Raw genomic sequence first — 12,917 nt, 5'->3', positions numbered from 1 at the left:
CCTCGGGCCAAAAAGTTTACCCATCACTGAGTTAGTATGTAATATTTGCTAGCTGACCTGTTCTCTAGTACACCTCTACCCTGATATAATGCTGTCCTCATGAGCCAAAAAATCTTACTGCATTATAGATGAAACCACATTATATCAAATTTGCTTTGATCCACCAGAGAGCACAGCCCAGCCCCCCGGAGCACTGCTTTACTGCGTTATATCCGAATTTGTGTTATATTGGGTCACATTATATTGGGGTAGTGGGGTAGTTGGAAAGCTGAGGAACATAATTTTCTGAAATCCCTTGCTGCCACTGTTGGCAGAGGCTCTTCAAACATATTGCTGTTTAAGCTGTTATTGTATAATAAGCCAATTATATAGAGCATTCACTCCCTCTTCTCATGGTTTCATATCCCAGATAAATATCTTTCATTTACTGTTTTGGGGGTCTGGGAAATGGATGAACTTGGTATAAATGAAAGCTAAGGAAGAGCTGCACTGGATTTTTAGAGGTCAGGAACAGTGTTTGACTGCTCTATTCAATATTTCTCACAGACACTTTGTTCCTGAATATAAATCAGGATTTTTAACATTCCTATACCAAGCACTGAGCCTCTCTAGAGTCATGGCTACTAACTGTGTTGCATTTGACATGGTTTTGTTTCGTGGAAAATAAATGCTCTTTGGATAATATGGAAGATTTCAATTGAAAATAAATTTTGTAAACTAAGCAGGATTTACAAACCTTAAGAGTTGCATTGTCTCTGGCCCTTGCACAGATGTGCAGAAGGAAGACACAAGCAGCTTTCAACTTCCAGATTCATCTGGTTAGCTATCTACTGTAGTGTGGATATATTTTGTTGTTTTAGGCTCTGAGCACAACAGGGTAATGTTATTATATAGTTAATTACACTAAAGTTTATATTCTATTCAAATTCTGAAATGTGGATAGTTTATGGAATTAATTGGCTTTGTATCACACACCAGTGTACATGTCAATGACACAGTCTGATCATTAAAAGATTATGTGATCACATTAATGCTTCTCAAAAAATATCATCTCACAGGAACAGAAAACATTGACAAGAGCTCACTAGAAATTACACATTATCTTGTGGCTGATTACCCTACCTCAATTTTCCATGTTACTCTTAATTACACTTTTAGCAAAATTTTGGAAAAGTCACAATGATACAAGTTAAATTCACCTAATGAAAAACAGCATGCTGTCTTAGTAAGAATACACCTTGTTCTCAGCTTCAAATTATAATACATTACCTGAAAGAGTGGCCACATGAAATATTTATCAATATAAGAATGTTTCAGTGGAACCCAGCAAATAAACAATCACTGTTCATATTAGTAATAACAAAAAATCTAATAAAGAAAGATTACTTACTTGATTAAGAATGTCTTGTTTCTGTAGTGCATGGAAAGAAAGAAAGAAAGAAAGAAAGAAAGAAAGAAAGAAAGAAAGAAAGAAAGAAAGAAAGAAAGAAAGAAAGAAAGAAAGAAAGAAAGAAAGAAAGAAAGCACATATTAATGTAGTATATATATAGTGACACTCAGACTCTGTTTTTATAATAGGACTATTTTAGTTGAAAGTTTCATTTTGTAGATAAACAGGTTTGAAAGAAAACAAACTCATTCCATTATTTTATGTTAGCATAGTTGTTAAAAATGGGTCTAGTCTTGATTAGTTAGACAGTGCAAGCATTTGGTTTTTAACCATGCAATGATAGATATCCAAGGAAAAATAACAATGAAAACAATGTCTTGAAACTTTCACCATCACCCCAGTGCACTTTATGTAAGTTATATGTTGTCAACAATTGATGTCAGCAACAGGTGATGCTGAACCAGTTCTGAGCAGTTTAACTGCAAGCGCAGAGAAGGACAGACTCTGGTCAGCACCATTTAAAAACCTGTGATGAAATGCTGCATTTCCTATCATTTGAACAATAAGTAAATCAAAGCAGTGCTTCGGATGAAGGGATTGTATTCACTTTTTCCATTTATCTACAAATGCTCAAAACTACTTCAAAGCAAAAATTACCACTCTAGATGTATCTATAGAAGATGTGTTCTGGGTATGAATTCTATCTCAGATCTCTCTGCCTGTCCCGTACGGCCTGGTTCTCTCTTCTGAACTGTCCTCCCCAAGAAGAGGCAGGCATCAACATGAAACCCATAGTTTGAGCAGAGGATATGGGAACAAGTATGGAGTCAGTGGAGATATTTTTTGAAGGGGGAACGGACATTGTGGGTGATGTGAGAGGAAGGATGGTCCAGGATAAGGACAGGGGATTTAGGAGACCCAGGTTTAATTCTTTGCTATGCGACAGACTCCCTACGTGACCTCAGTCGAGTCAATTGGACTCTCTGTATCTCAGTTTCCTGTCTGTAAAAGTGCAGATGACAGCACCTCCCTATCTCATGTGGGTCTTGTGCGGGTAAATACATGAAAGATTGTGAGACGCTCAGATGCTATAGTGATAGGGCCATATTAGTACCTATCATTGTTTGATTGAGGGATGTGGGGGATGAGGGAGACAGAGCTGCAGACCCCACAACATCCTCCACTGCACCACTCTGACTCTTTCTTTCCACCTCACACTCTTCTGCACAGTTTCCAGACTACCCCTCACTTGCTCTGACTCATATATTCCCCACTAACTGCTGAGATTACTACTCCACTACTACTGCCTCAGTCCCTCCAACATGCCTGTTATTCCAAGCCACCTCCTTGCACACCTACTATGCCAACACCCCCCCCACACACACCAGCGGCTTTGAGTACACCCTACACACACACACACACACACACACACACACACACACACACACACACACACACACACACACACACACACACGCGCGCTCTCACCAACTCCACCTTGCCACTTCATGCTACCAGGCCATACGGAGGTGGGAAAGTGGTGAGTCTGAGGCGTGCATATACCATAGGCAGGAGGCAGAAAGAGGCAGGGGAATGGAGTTGCAGAGTCACTACCCCAAAAATCTGGGACAAGCATATGCAGCACAGAAGACTTACAGTGTGACTCGGCTGACTCAGGCTCATGTGACTATAAAATTGCAGGGAAGACGTTCGGGCTTGAGCTGGAGCCTTGGCTCTAGGACCCTGAGAGGTGGGGAGGGTCACAGTACATTACAATTTTATATGCAGCCTGAGCTGAGTCAGCTGACCTGGGCCAGCCACCGGTCTTTTATTGCAGAGTAAACATAACCTCAGAGAGATGAAGTGGCCCATTTCATGTTAATGACATGTTCTCAGCTAAACGAGAACACCCCAGGGAGATCAATACAGCTTTAAACAATAACTCTGAGACATGTGAACTGCTCTATTAATCTCAGTGGGTGTTCTTATTCCTCTCCCCAATGACTGCACTTGTGAGTCTGTGCTGTGCACCAAGCATGCCCATTCCCAAGACTCACCTTAGTCTTGGCACTGGGTGAAAGTTCCATGCATGCTTATTCTCAGCTTCCCACACAGAGGGACTAGGTTCTTCCTGACACCAACTCACATGGGGGGCATAGAGAGGGGTCCCCCAGGAAATAGATACCCTTGTAAAGTAGCTTTAATGAGGGAAAATGTCCCCAAAAGTATAAAATCCCCTTGACACAGGTGGATAGTAGCAACACACCCACCTAGTACTCTCACATTTCTGACAAAGGCAGGATCTCAAACTCACAGTTCATAGGTGCAGCTTAGATCCAATGGCCATAGCATGTCCCCTTGAGCCACACAATTGCTGAAACAGCCTGCCTTGAAACAGTCTTGTTACAACAGAGCCCTGGTCTTTCTATACATAAACATTTCATTGTCTTCATCTACTTTCTTAACTTAACCTTGACTATTTTTTCAATATAGCTTTTCTAAAGGGCCATTGGGTGCCATGAACTAGCTGAGATAAATCCTGAATAACTGAGATGAGTTTTAGGAGCTCATCCCCTAGCAAGTCTAAAAGGTTGCTCCAAACTATGCCAGCTGAAAAGGACTACAGTGAGACTGAAATGACGTCTGGGTATCAATGGTCTTTACAGAAGCCCCAATCACATTCCCTACACCAAAAGCAGGAAGAGGGAGTGGCATAGGAGCTGCTACAATCAGGTCCATGACAAAGGAGGGTCCCCTCCTATGTTGGATAACCCTCGGATGGCCAAGTTCATCATCTCCATTGCTGAACTAACCTCCCAATCTGACCGCTCTGCACAGCTTTATGTGACTCTACAAGGTGAAAGACAATGAAGAAACAAGACTCTGATTTCAGAACTCAGTTTTGAATGTCAAAAAGATAATAATTGTACTGGAGCAATCTGATTATTAAAGTGGCATATAATGAAGAATTGCACTACAACAGCACTAGAGTGGAATACAGTGTTGAACCCACAGGGCAAGGAGAAACCTGGAACATGAGATTGTTTAGGCTCTTTTATCTCCATAAATATAGTTCACTACAAAGTTTCATAGCATAACTCCAGGCATAAAAATAATGCAGATTCAAGATGATCAGCCAAGGATAACTCTTAGCTCTATGGCAGTGGTTCTCAACCCACGGGTGCCCAATTACCACACAGCTGCAGCCCATGTGACATCCTCAGGGCCATACAGGTAGTATATATATTGTGTGCATGTGGCCCACAATGATAAATAGGTTGAGAACCACTGCTCTACAGATACATACAGATCCAGAGGTCAGATAAAATTATTTATTATTGCATTTTACCACCACAATTTAAAGAGATCTCAAAGTTCAAGGGGCTTTACTTGGTTTACTTGCCAATGTTTCTTGTCTTTAATATATACAATACAAAGTAATATATATGGGAACTGATTCACAACAAAGTTTACTTAGCACAAGTGCTCTCATATTATAAATTCCATATAAGTCACAGAAAAATAGGCCAAGAAGGAAAATACATATTGAGCTATTTAGCTATTTTGATATACATTATATGGATGTGCTAAAAAGTAGTATGTGGCTTTATTCCATAGGTTTAAATAGAAAAATACTTTTAAAGATAAACAAATGCTTTTTCTTAAATATATATATTTATTTTAAATACTGATTAAGAACCCATATCCATACATAAGAACTCCCTACAAGAATTGAGGGCAATACCAAAAGCAGCATAAATTTTGCAGCTCCCTGTTCAGCTAAGGATTCCCTCCATATCACTAAAGAAAGTTAATATTTTAAAAAAAGTTTATGAAAACCAGTCAAGGTCCCACTTCTTCATATATTTTAAGGCCTGAATGGACCAATGTGATCATCTAGTCCAATTTCATGCACAGCACAGCCCATAGAATTTCACCCAATAATTCCTGCATGAAGCCTAGTAACTTGTGGTTAAACTTGAGCAAACACAACCTTAATTATCCTACACTGATTTCAATAGGAACTGGTAACATCAGAGTGCCCTTACTCCTCCTAATAATAATGGGCATTATATCCGTGTCCGCCATAACTCCAAATCAGAATTCATATTCAAGACCCTGTAGTAGCTTGTGTAGCAGCACTGATACAGGAATCACGCTGGACACACTGAGCTACCTCTCCTTATTGGTCTAGCTGCACTACCGCAATTACAGAACCTAACAATGCATTGTAGAATTTCTTAATATTACTGTCAAGCAATTTGCAATTCAGGCAAATATTCCTCACTCCCAAAATAATGATACACCAAGGTGTTTGCGTCCTTATGTGGCTAGGATTAAGGTTGCATGTGAAGCAGCACCACAAATAAGCATTGCCTGATTTTCCTGAGTTTGTTTTTTCTAACCTAAACATTCTTTCATGGATACATGAGGAGATCTTACCTGAGCATTTCTAGGTTTTTTTAAATTTGAATGTGGTATTATGAAGTCCCAAATCCCAAAAGGCTATATGGAGCAGAAGGCATTGTTCTGTGGCAGCATCTTAACTTCACCTCAAAGATTTTTGTAAGTGATTTTTTTTAAATAAAAAAGCAACTAACTTTGTTTACACAAATAAATTATTCATCAGAATAAACATGCGTGTTCTATGGCTTTTGAATGATGGACTAGATCACTTCTTGAGGTCCCTTCCAGCTCTACATTTCTAGGATTCTATGAAATGATCATATTAATAGATCCTTTTAGTTAAATAAATCTTTTTTTTAGTTCTTCAGTATATGTTTTACTTTCAAAAGCATAAAGCATCACTCCAAACAGAGAATTTGTAAATAATTATCTATTTATAAATGCTTATTCTGCCATGTCAATTTTTAAAACATTTTTTACATTAATCACATTTTTAAACCACTGAATTACAAAGAAGAATTACCCCTTCAGGATTATATTTTGCTAGCACACCGTTACCATGGAATTCTTCCAGAACATCCTTAATCTTCTTGGTGGAATCTAGAACAAAACAGAAAAATTACAGGAAATTGATTTATACGGTATGAACTGTAGTCAAGAAAGGCATTATTTGTTTCAGATTGGGTTTGTGCTGTTGAGAATAAAGTCTCTTTTCAAAGTGCATGCATAATCTCCTCTAGGAGTATAGGAATTACCAGTGCGGTAAGAAGAGAACATATTGTACCTTCCAATTTAATAAAAACAAAGACAAAAACATTTGAAAAATTGTATACTCTGTGACCTAATCTTTGACTGTGGTTGAATAACACATTTCAGAAAAGGCTGTTTGCAAAAGTGACTTAAAGTCACTGATGCACTCTCCTGATCCTGTACCAGCAGTGGATCAGGCTAGTCCTCCCCAGCGTAAACTGGATGTTTTCAGGCATAGGTCCCAATGGGCACAAGGGTCATCAAAGCAGCCAGCGCACACCAGAATGCAGGGAAGACCAGGGCAATGCCCCTTCTCTGCAACCATGCCCTCTATCCCAGACACAGGGAAGGGCATAGAAGCCATTGCACCAACTCTATACCACTCAAATATTCTCTTATCAGGGCCAGCTATGCAAGAGTTAAGAGTTATTTTACCCCAGCAGAATGGCTCAAAGAAACACTACCGCAGCAGTATGGAGCAGTATGGCTCTTTAATTTTGTATTTTCTTTTTCCCCACAGCTATAAATCTCAAACTGAAATTTAATGATTTTAAGCACTCCACATGCAGGAATGCTCTGCAGGTATTGACTCACAACTGATAAATAATTTTCAACTGACATTCTGATTGCTCACTATTACTACAAAAATTTCAATAACTATTCACTATACAAATCCCTGGACTCAGATTCTTTCAAAACACACCATTCACTTACACATGACTATCTCATGTTATTTCAACCAGCTAAAAGAAACTAACAACTCAGTCATGTCTTAAAATAGCTTTCAGCAAGTAAGCTGAAACTTTAAGTTACAAATAGCAGGCCTAGCTCTGTGGTTTTTTAAGTTATATCAGCAAAATACAATACTGTGGTAGCTTTTGAGAGTTAACCATCTGCAAACTGATTTTAAAAAAGAAAGTGCATCTTTAAATCAATAAATAGACCTGAAAAGGGAAATATGACACCAAGGAGGAATGTATGTAATTTAAAAAAAAGTCATGCTTGTAACACATTACAAACTTAGGGAAAATAATTTCAAAGCAGTTCAAGCACTGTAAGAACTAATGCTTTCACAGTTACATTATAATGAAAGCTCCGGACAATATAGTTTTGAGAGTCTTTAGCCCATGCAAGCCTCTCCACCATGACAATTTTGCGATCCATCAGAGAAGACTCCTTAGCCCCCTAAGAACCTACCAATGAACCCCCTTCGCAGACAATCTTTGTATTGAGGGATAGCCGAATAAGACACTATAATGAGCAGAGTGGATTTGATTTAAATCATGATTTAAATCACCAGTCAGGAAGACTCGAATTAGTAATGGTTTTCTACATAAAAGTGCATTCTTATTGGTTGTTATAAGCTTAATACATATTCTTCACAACTCAGAGATAGATGTAGGTTTCATTTTTAGAAGGTACACTATACATTTTTAAATAGGATTTATTTGGAAAACATTTCAGATTAGTTTTACAGCTGTATCAGAAAATGAATGATTGTTTGGTTATTTCATTTACCAAAGATAATTGAAGCAGATATTTATGAAGTCATTGGGAGCTAAACTATCTCCAATTCAACCGGTTAATCATTAATACTTGGAGGATTTTCTTGCCATGATGTATTAGGAGGAGAACATCACCAGACAGACATTTAAATTGTTTTATTTAACTAAAACAACAACGTTAAGTATTCTGGATATTTTTTCAACAGCAAATGTATAATATTTTAACAAAACAAGCATATGTCCCTCACTTCTCACATTTTTCTCCAGACTTCTTCTTGTCCAGATCTATTCCGCCCCCAACAATCTTCTATTCATTGAACGTTTTGAAACTTTGCACTTTTAGAGAGAGGTAAGGGATTGAACTGTGTACACAAATTTGCAGAGGGACAACAGAGTTGAGGTCTGTTATTTCTCATCTCTATATATTATTATTTATTTTAAAACATTTTTGCTGGAGACATAAATCCGCAGTTTGAGAACTGCAAAACTAAAATCTCTGATGGTATCTTCTAGACTGAGCACTGAGTCCCATTGGGTAGATAGAAAGATTAACCTAAATAATCTATACAGAAGCCTGAGGAACCCCATAAGATTGGGCCTGGAATCCAGGAACTACTGGAACTCATTTTCAAAACTTTTCATAAACATTACATGAATATATTGTCTCAGACTATAGATTTAGAATTTATAATCCCTATTCCATGACGAGATATCTTTAGATTGCTTTTTCAGGGAAAAAACCTTTTTATAAAAAAAATCCGATTTAAATAAAAAAAATCCGATTTAAATAAAAAAAATGAATGTTTTTGTTGGTAATACGGTTATCAACCAACCAAATGAATATTTTTGATTTAAAAAAAAAAAATCATTGATTTTTATCCACCCTGATAATGAAAGACTGTTGCTAATTGCTGTCTTGTTCCATGATCTATAGTGTGTGGATGCCCTACAATCTGAAATGCACCAAACAAGTTCACTTCATTTTCTAGACACAAAAAAAATCTTTGTAATAAGAAAATAGTACTTGCATATAATGCAAGTTATACACTATGTTAAGAACACAGATACAGGGCAAAATTAGCCCTATTTGTATTATTAAACATTAATGTGATTGCAGTGCCAGAGGAAGCCTGAATCAGTATTAGGGCCCCAAAGTGCTACCGGCTAAGTGCTGTAAAACTCATATTCCATGCAGAGAAGCACTTCAGGCTCTAAGGCCTTGATCCTAGAAACATTTAGTCATCTGAGGAATTGCACGGAGAAAGCACTCAGTTGGATGAGATCCTTCCTTTTGAGCCGCATTCAGAGCTTGCTGATGGACAACTTCTCCTCTTTCACGAGACCCCTCACAAGGAACTATTCTACTGACCATCCTGCTGAATAACCATATGAACACACCTGCACTATATTCTAATCACTTCCCTTGCTGATAGCAAAGTCATCCAACTATCTGAGAGCCTAACTGTGATCAGCAAGTATATGAAAGGTAGATGGCTGAAACTAAATCTGAGGAACACAAAGTTGATGTTCGTGGGAAGACAGGTAGGTAGAATAGACAAATATAAAAATTCCCCCTTTCTGGGCCAGAAGTTACTCCCAAATAAAAGCCTCCCCTCTCTGAAGTGCTATAAGGTTGAGTCAAGGCTTTTTATTAGAAATGGCTATACCTCTTCCTTCTTTTGTTTTCCCAGCGGTATTTTTATTACTCTTTAAACAAACATTATATACACATAAAGAAAAGGAGTACTTGTGGCACCTTAGAGACTAACAAATTTATTAGAGCATAAGCTTTCGTGAGCTACAGCTCACTTCATCGGATGCATTTGGTGGAAAAAACAGAGGAGAGATTTATATACACACACACACAGAGAACATGAAACAATGGGTTTATCATACACACTGTAAGGAGAGTGATCACTTAAGATAAGCCATCACCAACAGCGGGGGGGGAAGGAGGAAAACCTTTCATGGTGACAAGCAGGTAGGCTAATTCCAGCAGTTAACAAGAATATCAGAGGAACAGTGGGGGGTAGGGTGGGAGGGAGAAATACCATGGGGAAATAGTTTTACTTTGTGTAATGACTCATCCATTCCCAGTCTCTATTCAAGCCTAAGTTAATTGTATCCAGTTTGCAAATTAATTCCAATTCAGCAGTCTCTCGTTGGAGTCTGTTTTTGAAGCTTTTTTGTTGAAGTATAGACACTCTTAGGTCTGTGATCGAGTGACCAGAGAGATTGAAGTGTTCTCCAACTGGTTTTTGAATGTTATAATTCTTGACGTCTGATTTGTGTCCATTCATTCTTTTACGTAGAGACTGTCCAGTTTGGCCAATGTACATGGCAGAGGGGCATTGCTGGCACATGATGGCATATATCACATTGGTAGATGCGCAGGTGAACGAGCCTCTGATAGTGTGGCTGATGTGATTAGGCCCTATGATGGTATCCCCTGAATAGATATGTGGACAGAGTTGGCAACGGGCTTTGTTGCAAGGATAGGTTCCTGGGTTAGTGGTTCTGTTGTGTGGTGTGTGGTTGCTGGTGAGTATTTGCTTCAGATTGGGGGGCTGTCTGTAAGCAAGGACTGACCTGTCTCCCAAGATCTGAGAGAGCGATGGCTCGTCCTTCAGGATAGGTTGTAGATCCTTGATGATGCGTTGGAGAGGTTTTAGTTGGGGGCTGAAGGTGATGGCTAGTGGCGTTCTGTTTTCTTTGTTGGGCCTGTCCTGTAGTAGGTGACTTCTGGGTACTCTTCTGGCTCTGTCAATCTGTTTCTTCACTTCAGCAGGTGGGTATTGTAGTTGTAGGAATGCATGATAGAGATCTTGTAGGTGTTTGTCTCTGTCTGAGGGGTTGGAGCAAATGCGGTTATATCGTAGCGCTTGGCTGTAGACAATGGATCGAGTGGTATGATCTGGATGAAAGCTAGAGGCATGTAGGTAGGAATAGCGGTCAGTAGGTTTCCAATATAGGGTGGTGTTTATGTGACCATCGCTTATTAGCACCGTAGTGTCCAGGAAGTGGATCTCTTGTGTGGACTGGTCCAGGCTGAGGTTGATGGTGGGATGGAAATTGTTGAAATCATGGTGGAATTCCTCAAGAGCTTCTTTTCCATGGGTCCAGATGATGAAGATGTCATCAATGTAGCGCAAGTAGAGTAGGGGCATTAGGGGACAAGAGCTGAGGAAGCGTTGTTCTAAGTCAGCCATAAAAATGTTGGCATACTGTGGGGCCATGTGGGTACCCATCGCAGTGCCGCTGATTTGAAGGTATACATTGTCACCAAATGTGAAATAGTTATGGGTCAGGACAAAGTCACAAAGTTCTGCCACCAGGTTAGCCGTGACAGTATCGGGGATACAATTAACTTAGGCTTGAATAGAGACTGGGAATGGATGAGTCATTACACAAAGTAAAACTATTTTCCCATGGTATTTCTCCCTCCCACCCCACCCCCCACTGTTCCTCTGATATTCTTGTTAACTGCTGGAATTAGCCTACCTGCTTGTCACCATGAAAGGTTTTCCTCCTTCCCCCCCCCCCGCTGTTGGTGATGGCTTATCTTAAGTGATCACTCTCCTTACAGTGTGTATGATAAACCCATTGTTTCATGTTCTCTGTGTGTGTGTGTATATAAATCTCTCCTCTGTTTTTTCCACCAAATGCATCCGATGAAGTGAGCTGTAGCTCACGAAAGCTTATGCTCTAATAAATTTGTTAGTCTCTAAGGTGCCACAAGTACTCCTTTTCTTTTTGCGAATACAGACTAACACGGCTGCTACTCTGAAACCTGTGATTATATACACATGTAACTGTAATTAATACAAACCGTATTACCAACAAGTTGGATATGTTTCTTATAACTTCTGAATATTTTAATTCTGCTCCCAGCAGTGATGCTTTAAAAAAATCTCAAGTAGAACTAAGATGGGGAAAGTTTCAGCAATAGCATCTCTACCCCTTCCCTTTATGCATGCCAGCCGGACTCTGTGGTCTAACGACATACTTCTCCCATACTCTGCATACCTGTAATTGAAAAGGAGGGATGAGGGTCTAAGTTCTGCCTGGGTTGCCCCAACTCCCCAGGAGTCTTTTAGGCAAAGCGCAATACCTTCCAACTACTGAGGCACGGTCATTTATAATTTCCCCTTGTTTATAGTCTTTCAAGCAGTTTTCAATCCATAGGACAGTATTAATATCCACGCCAACTTGAATGAATTTTTAAAAATGTCATGAGACAATATATCTTTTTTTGTAATCCAAATATATTACATCGATTGCCTGCCCTTCATTCACTACGTCTATCAGAAAAGAAATCAAGTTCTCCTTTCACAGTTTCGGTAACATAAACCAATACTGGGAGAATGTTCAGCCCAGCTCGCTTTAATATGTTTCTGTAAGAGGACTTGAATTGTAAGATCATTTCCAAACTTCGTTGCTACATGAAGGCCACATCAAATAAAATAAGAAATATTGATTTGGAAAGTTATAAGCCAGTGAAAACGGGAAGATCCAACAAAACACCTTCTCAACCATACTGATAATTAAAACAACTAATGAGTAAATGCTTCCTGGGAGAACTAAACACATTGCAAAGTATGATATGGATCAGGCATAATACAAAAAGGAAACAAAGCGATTAATCATCCAATGAATAATTATTATCCTTCTTTGTGAGGAAACCATTCTAACAAGTAATTACCCTGGAAAGATTGCTTCTACAAGCAGGACTATAGATTGATCCAAAGTAGGCAATTTCAACTTGTATCGGGTGTGTTTCTTTGGGGATAGGATGGTGTGTCCATACATCCCACTTTGACCAGGACAGTCCCTTTCTTTAATCTCTGTCCTGGCTTTTTCTTCTT

The 12,917-nt window shown here is 39.0% G+C and overlaps 1 protein-coding gene across 1 annotated transcript in view; it reads right to left on the bottom strand.

The window, feature by feature from the left end:
- Positions 1-12,917, bottom strand: part of DGKB (diacylglycerol kinase beta) — a 519,697-nt gene that overhangs the window by 381,951 nt on the left and 124,829 nt on the right. The window contains 2 exon segments of the mRNA XM_038392537.2: positions 1,391-1,411; positions 6,321-6,397. Of these exon segments, the coding sequence (XP_038248465.1) occupies positions 1,391-1,411; positions 6,321-6,397 (98 nt within the window).

This window comes from Dermochelys coriacea, chromosome 2, assembly GCF_009764565.3.
Source record: "Dermochelys coriacea isolate rDerCor1 chromosome 2, rDerCor1.pri.v4, whole genome shotgun sequence".
NCBI lineage: Eukaryota > Metazoa > Chordata > Testudines > Dermochelyidae > Dermochelys > Dermochelys coriacea.
Note: the sequence above shows the minus strand (reverse complement) of the source record. Positions and strands in the feature narration are given on the sequence as shown.